This window comes from Numenius arquata, chromosome 5 (genome assembly GCF_964106895.1).
Source record: "Numenius arquata chromosome 5, bNumArq3.hap1.1, whole genome shotgun sequence".
Classification (NCBI taxonomy): domain Eukaryota; kingdom Metazoa; phylum Chordata; class Aves; order Charadriiformes; family Scolopacidae; genus Numenius; species Numenius arquata.
The window spans coordinates 53,819,879-53,834,190 of NC_133580.1; the positions used below are offsets into that span (position 1 = coordinate 53,819,879).

At 49.3% G+C, this 14,312-nt stretch overlaps 1 protein-coding gene across 1 annotated transcript in view; it reads left to right on the forward strand.

Annotated features, from left to right (window-relative positions):
- Nucleotides 1–1,795: 1,795 nt before the first annotated feature.
- Nucleotides 1,796–14,312, forward strand: part of FGFR3 (fibroblast growth factor receptor 3) — a 55,092-nt gene continuing 42,575 nt past the window's right edge. The window contains exon 1 of the mRNA XM_074147973.1: nucleotides 1,796–1,973. Within this exon, the coding sequence (XP_074004074.1) occupies nucleotides 1,796–1,973 (178 nt within the window). The remainder of the gene's footprint in view (nucleotides 1,974–14,312) is intronic.

The window sequence follows — 14,312 nt, forward strand, 5'->3', positions numbered from 1 at the left end:
ATTATAATTGCGCTGCTGTTGGTTTTATTTTTATCGATTTTCTGGCACCTCCAGCACGGCAGTTGTGAGAGCAAACATCGTGCAGTTTGACAGGCTGCCAAGCCATCTCTGTGACGGTGAAATAACCACATTTTATTTATACGTCTGCTTTTCCCCCCATTGTTTTCATGTAAACTGACGGTGTCACTGGCGAGGGTCTCCGCTGACATGTAGGATTTCCTCGCCGCAGCCCCGACTCAATGCTTCCCCACACAATGCCACGGTATTGAGATGTCAGAGTCTCTGTGCCTGATAAAGGTGTCAAGACAGATCCCGGTCGCAGCGACAACAGCGCGAACTCCAAGCCCTCCACAGCGGCCGGGAGCAATCCCCACCGTACACCCTCGCTGAAAGCCAAACCTCCCCTCTGCCCCGGCTTTTCCTCTGACTCGAACAACCTCTGTTAACTGTTATGCAGGTTGGGTTTTTTGGGTGCCCTAAGCAGAGCATTTTCAGCTCTGGTAATATTTGCGACTATTTTCGGTGAATGAGCTTCTACGTCAAGGGGGATTAAAGCAGAGCTGTGACTTCTCTGTACGAAGCAGCTCGGATCGGTTGTCAGCAATAACCGATGCGTGTCGCTTAGGCAGCTCGGCCGTGTCGGGGGTCTCTGAGATGACTACAACATCCCAAATCATAACTATGATAGTGACTAGGTCATCACAGTCATAAATAGATACAAGTGACATTTAATCAGATTTATTGAAGTAGCGAGTCTGGTTAGATGGCAGCAAACACGCAGAGTGCGTGGAGGCTGGGATTACTCCCATCAATAAAACGCAGTGATCCTGGGTGTTTGGGGGGTGAAGTCAGGGCGCTCGAAGCAGGTTGCACCCTGGTGGCATCGCGTCGGGGTACAGTGTGGCAACCCTGCCCGGGGGAGCGGGTGCGTTGCCCTTCTGCTGTGGGAGTCCCCACGCCGAGCCAAAGCTTTGTGTGCTGCTTCTGTGCTGCCTCCGACCCACAGATCCCCCTTCAGCCCGTTCCTGACGCTTCTTTTCAGAAAACGGGCTCTTCTACGGCCAGAAAAAAAACCCGCACGGGTGCGTTTCGCGGCACACGGTGCCACTCTGCAGCCGCGACGGGGGCATCGCCGTGGGGTTTCGAGCCAACTTTAATCTCATATAGATGGGAAAAGTGTGCCTGCTTCGCCCCGGGGACGTGGCGGGAGCCGCTGCCTGCCCCGAGCGGGGCGCCCGGCCGCCCTCTTCCCCCTTCCCGGCGGAGACCTTGCCCCCCCCGCCCCGCGCCCCCCCTTCCCCGCGCATCCCTGGGGGCCGGGCGCGGAGCGGCGCGGGCGGCGGGCGCGGCCCCCCGCGGCGGCGGCGGCGGGGCGGGGCGGGGCGGCGGGGCGGGCGGCCCGGCCCGGCGGGCGGGGACATCGCGGCCGCCCCGCTCCGCTCCCCGCGCCGCGCTGAGCAGACGCAGGAGCGCCGCGGCGGCAGGCGGGCGGCGGAGGCTCCCGCGGGCGCGCTCCCTCCCTCCATGCGCGGTGCGCGGCCAGCCGCGGGGCTTGCGCAGGTAGGCGCCCCGCCGCCCGGGCTGCGCGCGTCCCCTTGCGCTTTTTTACTCCCCCCGCCCCTTTTCCCCCTCTTTTTGCAGTTGTTTTTCCTTTTTATTATTATTTTTCCTTTTTCCCCCTCCGTGCCGGCGCCAGGGGCGGGGGGGTTCCTCCTGCCCCTGAGCGCCTCTCTCCCTCTCCCGGCAGCGCGGCGGCGGAGCGGAGCGGTGAGCGGCGGCAGCATGCGGCCGGGGGATGTCTGAGGCGGGCGGTGCGGCGGCGGCCGCCCTGCCCCGGCGCCGGGCCGGAGGCATGCGGGCGGCCTGGGGCTCCGTCTGGTGCCTGTGCCTGGCGGCGGCCGTCGGCGGGATGCCGGCGGGGCGGCGGGGCGGCGGCGCGGCGGCGGCGGAGAGGAGCGGCGGGCAGCCGGCAGGTAAGGCTGCGCGGCCGCGTACACGTGTTGCGCGCTGCGGGATGGGTGCGGAAGGGTTGGGGGGGTGTGTGTGTGTCGGAGGGGGCCAGGTTTAGAGATGGGAGCCCCCCTCTCTCGGAGAGGGGAAGGAGGCGGATGGAGACCGCCGGAGCCGTCTTCGGAGCGGGAGTTACAAACGCGGGGCCGGGGAGGTGGCAGCCGGGCCGGGGTGAATCCTCTCACCGCGGCTCGGCCAAGCCGCAGCGGCGCCCAGGAGGGAAAAACTGCTTCTAAAACGGTCCTTGTCCCCCAGGAGTCCTCTCCCAGCGGTGGCATTACGTGCAGCCCCCGGGGTTTGACCTGTTTCTGCGTTGGGGAAGGAAAGATGCCTCCGTACATGTGTAGCGCGCATCTCCAGCGCGCATCAGAAATGCTCTGACTATGTGTGTTCGGGTGGGTAAAAGTAAGAAGAGTCATTTCTATCCACATCTTGGGGAGCAGAAGTGGAGTTGCGACAGCTCCGGGTGCGCACACGCTGGGTCGCAGCTCAGTAACTGCGGCTGTGCTGAGAATGGAACAGCATTTTGGGGAAGCCAGTAAAGATCTCCCCTCGAGTGGCAGCACTGTAGTTGCAAGTGAAAAAAAGTTAACACATCGGACAAAAGCTGAGGGTTTTTTGGGGTTTGTTTTGGGAGGTTTTTTTGTGGATTTTTTTTCTTTTTTTTTTTTTTTTTTAATGTACGGCGGGCTTGAAACATCGTGTCTCTCTGATACGCCTCAGCTGCTACCTGAGTCCCTGTTTATTTTTCAAAGCTCTTTAATGGAAGGAAGCCCCCTCGCAGCCCCCCGTCTTTGGGATTGCATGTACCCAGCAGAAAGTTTCCATTGTTCAGGAAAGGGTTTGAAGCCTGTTTGCCAAAAAAGTGACAGGGGAATAAATGGGCTTCGTGGAGGCTGGGGGGTGGGGGCATTACTTTCATACCCCTTTTGGTTAAAGCTATAAATCACACCGGGGGTTGGTTTTGTTTTCAAGAAAGTCCTAATAAAACACCAGATTCTTAGTGTAACTCATTTGGCTCATTTTTCACAGCCAAAAGAATTGATTTATGGGGCAACATCTCAGCGACTTGGTCAGAGCAGATGAGGTCGGTGCGCGGGAGGAAGCGAGCAGCCTGTGCTGGTCACAGCGGGGGGAAAGTGGCAGAAACGAAGTGTCCCCGGTTTAGCCTGAAGTCCGTATTGGCGCTGTCACTTCGGGCACTGTTGAGCCCACGGGGGTGGGAAGCAACCTCGGTGGCTACCTCGGCAGTCCCCTGTGTTTCCACCTGTGTCTTCAGCCCATAGCTTGGGGTTCATGATGTGGTCAAGTGGTGCCAAACCCTTCCCATCCTCTAAGACACCTTTGCATGTTAAGGCTTTAGGATGCTGTTTGAATTGTAACAAGTGATGTACTCAGAGGTCTCACTGAGGGAAACATCTCTCTGGTGATGTTTGTGAGCTGAGCCACAGGTTGGGAGTTCCAAGGGCTCCGGTGGAAATCCTTAGGACAGGCTCTCCTACCACTCTGTCTGCTTTCTCTAAAGCAAAGGTGTCACTGTCAGACCCCCCCTGTGTTCCTCGGGAGCAGGATTCGGCCCTGAGCAGAGGGCTCCTGTTAAACCCAACAGCCAGTGATGTATCCAGGCGTTGTCCCGTTGCTTTGAGCTGCTGGATGCTGCCACAGGCGGGGGGCTGTGAGGGCAAGGGCAGCTTTGCGATGCCGGTGGCTTTTCCAGCACCGACCACGTGCGCCGGCAAGTGTGACGCTGGTGCTGCTTGCCCAGCTCCGTGCCGAAGCCAGCGGCCCCGTGAGCACAGGGACACCCGTCCGACCCAGGGGGAAAAAGGTTGTGCAAAAGAAACTGTAAAGAATATAAACCTTCAGAGCCAAGTAAAAACACATTTTACTTTTTCAGTCTTTTTGAATTGAATGGTAAAAAGCAAATTCTTTCTCCTAGTCAAATGGGCCATGGGGTATTGGCTCATTACTGAGGGTTGTTGTTCACTGGGCTTTGCATTTACAGTCTAAGGCCTTATTTTCCATAAAGGGGCTTGGAAGGATTTTTCCCCAGTGATCTAATTCTCCACACGGGGCTGTGAAGGCTATAACAGCTACTGCTTTGTGCCTATACTCAGCTACATAAAACACACATTGAAGGGAGGCATTCTCGAGGTATGTGTATGTTTGCTAATATGAATACTCGCTATTAGTGGAGGTGGAGGGGGTGCAGGTTTTAACATCTCCGCAGGGAGGTGTTCGGCTGTTGGCAGGAAGGAGGCAGATGGCGGGGCTGTTGCTGAATAGAAGCTAAACTAAAAACACCAGGGGCCTCATCTGGGCTGAGTTTCTCTTCTCTCCCTTTCTCGGGGCTGCTGCAGGAAGAACAATGTCAAATTTCCCCCCCTCTCCCTCTTTTTTTTTTTTTTTTTTTTTTATGAATGAAAGTAGAGAGGCAAGGCAGGATTGAATGTGTATGTCATTCAGGGGCTATGACAGAGATGATTAGGGAGGTCAGTGAACTCCTTTGCAGCCTTGAGCATGCGGTCACTCTATTCAGCAGCCACAGAATAGACATCAATATAAAAAAGCCCGTCCAATTTGCATTAGTATTCAGATAAAGATATTACTTCGTACGATTTGTGAATGTCAAGTAATGCTGGCTGTTTTCCTAGAGAGCAGACCAACTGAAACGGCAGCGTTTCACTTTTAAAAACTTCTGATAACCGACCTCTCTCCTGTAACTGGTTTGTATGTGTCTGTCTGCACACGGTATACGTGAAAATGGGAATTTCTGGGCTTCTTAGGATTTGTATTGCACTAGTTAGCTGCTAAAGCTGTCTGCATGCATTGAAAGAGTTGATAGCTGCTAACGTTTGAGCAGGTTTGTTTGAGCAGGTTTGTACGGGAAGGGGAGAGCTCTCCCAGTCTGTCAGGAGCAGGAACCTGAGTTTTCCTGTGCAGCGCTGGAGTCAAAATTGTCACCCAGAGCTACTGCACAGGCCGTTTGCAAGCCAAAAGAACAGAAAAGGGACAGTTTTGGGTTTTTGCATAAGTTGAGTACCAACTCCTGTGACTTTTGTGCTTGGAAAGAACTGGTGAAGCACTGGTTGAGTTATTTTTCTTCACGCAGCTGATGGCAACAGGGCTCTTGTAGCCTTTCAGCGTGTGCCCAGCGGAGGGTCCAAGGTGCTTTGCTTCGCTTTGTGTATCTGAACGTTTCAAAGTTCACCCTGAAATTATAAAGGTATTGAAGTGAGTGCCAAATTCCTGGAGCCGGCCTTGAGGTTTACATGTAAAAACCCTCTGAAGAGTCCCTTACATATTTATGTTGCCTACTCTGTGCCTGAGACCAGGAATCCTTTAGATTCAGTGGGCAGCTATGAGCGATACAGTTTTAAGATTAAAAGTTGATCCATTGTTCTCATTTACAGTAGGAGCTAGAAGAGCTAATTAAGTCTTTAATGTTGAGACTAGGATATTTTGCTGAGCAGCAAAATAAGAGGACACAAGTAAAGGATGATGAAATATGGCTTCTTTTTAAAAAAAAAAATCTATTTTTTTACATAGTAAATAGCAACTAGAAATTCTGTTTCAGTGCAGAGACGGATTCATTAATGTATTCGATACTAGCTCTATAACATCACTATTTCTACACGTATTGACAAGGGTCACTCCAATTAAATCTGAGGGTTTTTTTTTTTTCTTTTAATTAAGACTTTATTAACAACCACTGAGTAGGGAATGTGATGAAAGTAAATCTGAAAATTGTGTAGCCAAGTGTTGATCTGCTAATTAAATCACACAATTAAAGTAAGCCACTCTGACCAGCATGTTAACTTTTACGACTCCCTCCAACAAATCTTCAGCGCTGTTCGGGAAAGCTTACCTGTCCAGAAGCCTGCCTGAATGTGGCTTTTGAAGTTAGATGAACACTAAAGAAGTCTTGATTGCTGCATCTCCGCTACATCAGGACCGTTTCCATCCAGTGGGACCCAGTCTGCTGCCTGCACAAAGCTGAAATTTTGCTAGAGGAAGGATTTTTCCCACTATATAAAGCTGGGAAGTAAAATTTTTCCCCTAAAGTATGGTCAATACAAGTGAACTTTGATATCCAACTGTATGCTTAGAAAGCTCTCCTCCCTCCCTGAGAACGTACTGCATACGTCTGCTATTTCAGTTGGAGACTCTATAAGATAGGGAATAACCCCAGTTTCTGAGCAGTTAATAAAATTTCTGTTTAACAAAAGCGTTTGACCAAGATGTTTCTGACAGTGATCTGTCAGCTGGCAAACAGAGCTGTGACTGAAAGCATTAACCGAACCTTAATTTCGGCAGAGGTTAGGGCATGGCCTGCTGCTAGGTTTCTCTGGCTGGTCATTGAAGTGAGTAGGATCCAGTGCAGGAGCCTGAGCCCCAGGCTTCCAAATAGGTGGAGAAGTGGCTGTATTCTCCTCACAGTTTAGCTTTTCACAGTCTTTAGTATATGTGGAGTAGAACTGACAGGCATGTTACAAATTCAGATATTTGTACTAAAAATACAGGTGAAATTCCCTCCCCAGTTGAAAGACTTTTTTTCCCAGCTAGGCTGGACTTGATACACAGACGATCAATTAAACCGACTTTATTTTTATTCTGTTTCCGCTTTTGAATAGACTTTTCTCTTTTTCCTAGAGTGCTACGTGCTTGTAGCTTTTCCTGTGTCCTGGGAGTTTGTCTGGCTCCACATACCTGTCTCTTCTTTTCTGACCCTTCAAAAACAACTGTTTGAAATTGCCTGCTGACTCGGCACCCTCCAAGCCATTCGATAGTGTCAGTGTTTGTTGTTTCATCTCCTTTAATCCTTGCTAGTTTATAAACTTTATTCTCCTCTGTGTACCAGCCTAGATGCCAGAGAGGATGGTGGCTTGGTAAAAATTTGCCATACATCCTTTTTTTTTTTTTTTTTTCTTAGCAAGTGGGACTGCAGTTCAGCAGTTTCACATGGTATGTGAAAATGGGCAGTCTGGGCTCTTAGGAGGAGTAAATCCAATAGCATCCCCTACGCAAACTCCAAGCTAAACCCATGTCTGAAGACACGTACGATGCTGAAAGCACCTTAAAATACCTTGTTACGCTTTGGCTTTTTTTTCTTGGCCTCCTACATAGCTTATCAGTTTACTGTTTGCCCCTCTATTGGCTGATTATCTGGTGATCTTGTAAAAAAAATAAAACGTACTTTTTCCCTGAAGTAAAGCTGTCTGTCCCGGCGCCCCCTTTCCGATACGCTTACAGCCCAGGTTGCCAAGTGCCGTAGATATGATTTAAAGCCCTGGATGTGTGAAGAAGGGCTTTTATTCCTGTGGTGAATGCGGTATTCCTGGTGTGCTTACCCCTAAAGTATCTGTTCCTTGGCTTGAATGACCAGGAAGTTTCTGTAATATCAAAAGCAAACAAGAACAGTGAGATATGAGCTGAGTAAAACCTTTGGTAAACTTAGTAGTTAAAATGTGAGAGGTAATCAGACGTAAACCTGCCCTATTATTCTGATAGGCTATCTGGGAGGTTGCTGCGTTCAGGTGGACAGGGACTACCCAGGTAGTTAATTTTTTTTTTTTGGTGTGGCACTCAGGTTACACAACATAGCCAAGCTTTTTTCTTTAAGAATAGCAGCACAGTCAAGTAAGAAAACATTTCTGCACTAACTGCTACAGTTTCAGATATTTTCATCTAAAAAAGGTGTGGTATTTATTGCGGAGGAGGAGGTAGATCTTGTACGCTGGCCTTGCTTTCTCAAATCCAGAAAGCAAGGGAAGATAAAGAGTTGGTTAAATAAAAAGGTTATATTAAAACTTGGAAGCAGATTTCTTTATCACACAGAACTGTATGCAAAACAATTACCATGTGCTCACACGTTTAGCATCTGTGAGATTTTGGGGCTGTGCCATTTCTGCAGGTTGCGAGGGGTTAAAAGTATTAATGACTCAGAAGCGAGAAGGGTTCCAAGTTTTCTGGTGAGGAAAGGACGCAGTCTAGGATTGCTCTCTGCGGGGAAGCGAAGGTCCACAGGCTGCGGTGTGTGCTGAAGGCACTCTGCCCTGGGAACACCACAGCATGAGGACCCCAGCGTTGGTGTTTGCTCCCAGGGCTTGTACGGTGAGCTGTGGAACTACCTGCAGATGTCAAGCTGACACATGGCAGCATGTCGGTTTGGGGTTTTTTTTCCCCCTCCTTTTCCTTTTCACCCAAGGAGCCAAGCCGTCGCTATATCCCTTACTTTGAGTATAAGGTTTTTAGGGAGAGGAAGTAACAGGCATGCCGGAGACCCGCAAGGGTAGCTTCCCAGCTCCTGCTGTTTGCTAACCAATGAAAGTATTTCACGGAATCATGGAATTGTCAGAGTTGGAAGTGACCATTTGTCAGCTTATCTTCATTTAATGTTTTTGCCCCCCAAAGTGGAGTGTTTTGTAGTTATGCCTTTATTGCACTGAATTATCTTGTGCTGTTTACAAGGAATTTCACTGAAGTGTTTTCAGCTGATGCAGTTAAATCAGTAAAGCTTTGGAGACCAGATCATGGCTGGGTAATGAGGACTGGGCTAGTACCCAGGGGTAAGGGAGTAAAATGGAGTTGAAGCATTTTGGAGTTGGCCTGGGGTGAGCTGGGCGTAAGGGAGTCAGCAAAATACCTGGGTATTGCTTAGGGGCCAAACCTGGTGGTGGTTATACGGTGCGTAGGTGAGCTCTCACGGATGCCAAGAGAGAAGAGCAATGGAAAGTAACAGGCAAGAAGCGGAGAACTTGATTGTCGTAGAGTTCTGAGGGGGGTGCGAAGGACGAGAGGATCTCTGAGGCTGCTCTCACAAAATGCAGACAGTGCCTGGCTTCTGTGGAGACGGGGTACAGCTGTGGTCCCCGCAGCAGGACCCACCTCACAGGAGCTATCTGGTCCCCTGTGTTGCTGTTGGTGGCTCTGGAGAGAGACTTAGTGGTGGGTTTCACCCTGGCATGGGGTGGAGGAGAGCATGGGAAGCCCTGAGGGTGTTTCTGCTCTGGGCCTCATGGGGTGCAATGTGCATCACCCCAGACTGACAACTCATCCCCTCTTACTCACTCCCCCTGGGGAAGGCAAAATACGCATCCATGAAGGCTTTTCTTTTGAGGAAAAGGGAGCTACGGGAGATGTTCCTGGATCCAAATGATGAGACCAGCCTTTATTAACCTTATGCTTTCCCTGTCAAAAAACTGAAAAGCTCCCAAGAACTGGATTTTTAATTTTACTTTGATGCTTGGCAGAGCTTGTAAAGATCCTTCAGGGCAAGTTTGGCTCCCAGTTCGGGGAGCTGTTGCTTTGTTTGGGGGTTTTGCCGGTCCTTGCTGCTTGTAGTTCTGTAAAAATAATGATGAGGTCCTGATCTTGCGCCTATTGAATCCTAAGCAAAAAAGCCCCCATTGATTTCCAAAGGAGCAGGCTGAAGCCCTTCACAGATCGTGGTGGGAGCAGCTATTTAGCATAAGCAGGGATTGTTTGGCAAGTTTTCTAATGACCCAAACATTTTAACAAGCAGAGGAAACTCCGCGGGTAAAAAGGCTCCCCGGTTTGGGGGTGGGGAGATGCCCAGCCGTGCTTTGTGGGGGCGATCCCTGGCACCAGCTCTCTGTGACCTCCTGTTCCTCTCTACCTGCTGTAACGCAGACTTGTGCTTCTTTCCGTCTTGGTTTTTATAACCCCAGTTTTGATGCAAGCCGGTGGCAGCATCGCAGCCCAAATGCAAGCACCGGAGGCCACGGTGATGGCCACCGCCTGGGTCCCCCCCGTAACTCCGGCGCGAGTCCCATGTGGAGCCAAGCTGCAGTGCCGGCCGCCATCCCCTCACACTCCATCGTCATTGCCATCATATCAGTGTCGGCCGGCATTAGCCCCCAGCGCTGTGATCTGCGAGCCGCACAATGCCCCGGGGAGAGTGTTAATAATCCCCCGCGGGGGCCCAGGGGCGAGCTGGGGCGAGCCAGGGGTGAGCTGGGCCTGCCCACGGACAGGACAGGACTGCCGAGCTCTGGGACCACTTGCATAGGGACAGGAGCTGACCGAGGAGCTTTCCCAATGTTTTACAGGCAGCCAGAGAGGGGAAAAAAAGAGTTTTTTCAGAGGGTTTGGGTTTTGTTGTTTTTTTTTCATATCCCCCCTTTCACATGCAAGACTCAAGCACAAGAAACTCCCTCCCAGCAAAATATTTTAGCAGCTTGTTTGGAGACTGTTGGGTTTGAACTAACCTGTGATTTGATTTTTCGCTTAAAATTTTTTAACTTCTCTATATAGATTCCCTCAGGCAAGCGTTTTGTTTCTAGCCGGTAGCAGGCTCTGTGCAAGATGAGCGTGCCGATTCCTGGAGATGTGCTTTGGGAGATGGGGCTATCAGAGCTAAAAGTGAAGAGGAAAAACCAGTTGCAATGGGAAGATTAGGGAGTTAAGAGTGCCCTGACAACTAACACATGCAACCAAAGATAAATCCTCCATGAACCTGTCTTTAATTAAAAGAATGATTGGAATTAGGCATAGTACCATCTCTCCTGATCTGTATCATGTGTATCTGTACGAATAAAGCATTTTTGGGGGGGGAGAAGAGAAAAACACCAGATTTTAATCTTCCTTTGGTAGCCGATATGTCTGCCTCTTGAAAGGGCGTATTTCTCCCTGTTGTAGAGTACCCAGGCTTGTTGACAGTAAACAACTGTCACTTGGCAGTTTATGAAAGAAGAAGAATGTTTAAGAAAACATGTCCAGTTTAAATATTTGTGTTAATAGGCTGGGGATTCATGAAGAAGTGGGGAAGGCTGGTAAATTGAGGTGCATAAATTAGCTGGTATTTACCGCGTAAGAGATGAGCTGCGAGCAAATGCAGTTGGGAAAAAAATAAAATTGAAAAATACTTTAGTTTTTACAGCCAGTGTGTTATGCATGTTCTCTCAGCTTTCTGTGAAAGCTTTTTTTTATTATTAGTTTTTATTTTTTCCCAGGGAAAACTCAGAAGAGTGTTTTGCTTGCAGCGCGTGGTGGGTTGGGCCCTGGGAGGCCCTGGGTGGGACAAGCCGCAGGGCTAGGAGCCCAGCACTCCCGCTCACTGGCCCTAATGCTGCTTCACGCCCCACGGGCAGCGCTTAGACCTTGTAGCCACCCTGGAGTGTCCTTGGCCTTTGCTTCACAGGGGCAATCAGAAAAGGAGACTGCAAGGAAACTCTGCCTCACAATTTGCAAATTGATTAATTACAGAAAGGAGGGGGAAAAAAAGAAAAAAAAAAAAAGTAGTAAGAAACGGCAGATGGTGTCCTCTCTGCATCTCTGCCCAAAGTTGCTACAAATCCATCACCCACCTTCTTCTGAGTTAAACACTCGTGAACGTAGTGAGTGATGAGCAAGTGTAAAGCGTTTATTCCAGCTCGGCCCAAAGGCATCAGTGTCAAAAGTGTAACGAGTGAGGGCCAGGCGTCGGGCACTTCAAGTCTGTAATTAAGCATAAAAATAAGCTTCAGGCTTTCCAGGCTCTTGATTTCCCTGGCTCGGGAGCAAGAGTATAAGCCGCTATTGGGGGGTGCTGATACTAGACTTGAAGGTACTAGGCAAAGCCACCCTCCTGTGCCCCCCGCTCCCATCCTAGCTGGGATACACAATTAAATACATTAAGTACTGTGGAGTTTAACTGAATTTAATATTGCTACTGTGTTACAGATACTTAACCTTTCTGTCAGCCTTGGGTATCTCAGAGGGCAACACCTTGACATCAGCACCTTCTCGTGCCCTCGATTCAGGTAGAGCAGAGGGAGGACAGGAGCAAATGGGAACCCCCAGAGTATGGATTAAAGGGTCACACTTAATTCTGTTTTGTCCAGTGGTTCAGCTTAGTATTGCCGTTATTTGGACAAGGAGGCAAAGGAAACCGAAACCTGAAACCTACTGCCATGGAAATGCTTTGAGATGTGCCCAGGCAAAAAGGAAAATAACTCCTAGAAAGTGTTTACTGAGCTGTGCTGGGACTCCAAACTGTGTATTATTTAGTGAAGGAGTGAGATTTCTGCCTCATTTTTACATGTAGGCGTGCTGGCATCTTGGGATTTGACAAAGCAGTGGGCTTCTCCATCGGGAAAATCTTTGAGGAGGGATGGGAACCACAGAGGTGGGGGGGGCACAGCAGGATTTCTCCTTTGCCCCATCTCCTGTAGTGCAGGGGCAAAAAGGGGCAGGTTTGTACCCACTGCTCCAGTTTCGGTGGTGGTCGCTGCCTGCCTGTGCTGGATCTGGTGACCCCACGCAGTGTAAATCCTTCCTGTGAGCAGCTGTCTGCGTGCTCTGAACAAGGTCATCTTGTGGGTGGAATGTGTTAGTCCTGGCAAAAAGGGCCTCTTCAGGTGCTTCCAAAATACATGTAGATGTTTGAAGTGGAGGTTTTCTTCCCCTGTGTCCCCCTCCTCCCCGTGCATAGCAAATGAGGTGTGGACAAGTGGTGCAGCCTTTGCAGGAATAACTTCACCCGGTGCTTGAGCCTGGCTGTTCTGGGAATGAGAAGGAGCAGTTGGAGGAGCAACGTGTGGTGTCTCAGGGCAGGGAGGAAAGGAGATGACCCTGAATTAGCCACCAGCCCTCGGAAAGGGAGTGTGGAAGGGCCTGACCTCAGGTTTTGGGTCATTCAAAACTTGGTCTCACTGCTGTGGGCAGCTCTTGCTCCACATATGGGTGTATACACCAACGTGGATAAATAGGTGTAAATATCTTGGGAGGTTGTCCAACTTCTTGTCTTCACTAGTGGCTGGTACAAGGTGGTGGTTCTTCCACCTATCCCACCCAAGGGAAGTGTGGCTGAAGCTTAGCTTCAGTGCCTGAATTTCAGACAAATCCAGCCCTTGGGTGGCTGCTGGGCTCACTTTTTATCATCCACATTTTCCATCTGCCAGAGAGAGGTGGTTATTTTCTTTCTCCCTTGGCTTGCCTGTTGCAATGACTATCCCTGCTGTCACAACAGTATCCATCTCACTCGGACACTCGGGTGCTCATTTGCAGCGAGAAGGAGGTTTTAAAAGTGTTTCTCATGGGGGAAGGAAGGAAAAAGCTGGGAAAATCAGACTGTGGAGGATGGGGCAGGTGTCCAAAAGTACCTGTGCAAGGTCTCTGGCTTGTGCAGGTAGGACCAGCCATGTCCTGCTGCAGGACACTGGAAATGGTCCTCTGAAAAGGGTCTGCATTTCCTTATGGCAGCGTTAAAATAGCTGTGTATAGAGGTGTCTAACCTGCATCTGGCATTTTGGAGCCTAACGTAGTGTGGTTTGTAGAAGATGATTATTTGGGGACATTAAAACTGCTTGAAGAGAGTGGGAACCGAGACACGCATGACTTCCTTGAACTCTCTCTTAATTTATTATGTGCAGTCCAAAATCTGCTGTAATAGATATGGTTGCAGGAGACCATTAAAAGGTCCGTTCTGGTGAACCTGATGCCCTGCTGTTGCTGCTGGAAATGATAAACCGCCGCGTTTGGGTTGGATGGTATGTGATGCCCTATGTGCGTGCGCGTATGCATGGAAGCCGGTAAGTCCTGCTAATTTAGGGTTTGTTTTCCAAGTCTGTTTTCTATAACTCCATAGACTTAATACAAATAAAGAACTGACCAAGTTTCCTGTGAGAAGCACAGAACAAACGCTAAGCGTGGGATTTGAATGCAGAAAGGTGAAAACACAAATGTATACAGAAACAGTGAGTCAAACAAGCTGAAAAAATATTGTAAGGTTGATTTAACAGAGCAGTGAACTCAAAGCTGTCTAATCCCTTTAGCAGCCTTCTTTAAAGAGGAGAAATACAAGAATTTTTGACATCTACTTTTCTTTTGCCATCTCTCCCAATTCTTTCTAATAATGCTGACGGATAAGAGTTGAGTTTAGCAGAAGGACAGAGTGTTACAGCTTTAGTTAGATGTGCTTTCTAAATAACAAAATCTTCGTTTGTCATTCGCGACTTCAGATTAAAGTGGATCAGGCTTCCTGAAAGGAGATTACTGTAAAACTTCTCCAACTTGGGTACCTGGCACCTAAATCTCGCTTGAGGCACTGAAATAACAGGATTGGTTTTGAAAGATGCTGAGCCAGGTCAGGCTCTGCATTTAAATCGCTTAAGCACTCTTAAAATCTGGCTATTCATTTTGATGCCTAGATATGGATTTCTGGGCTTAATCACCGACCTTTGCATTTCAAATGTTTGGCCTTTGTTTTCTTTACTAAGTGTGCAGACAGAGTGGCCCCCAAATTATTATTATTTTTTTCCTTTTACACAGCTGAAAACAGCTAGTAGAGAAGACGAAGT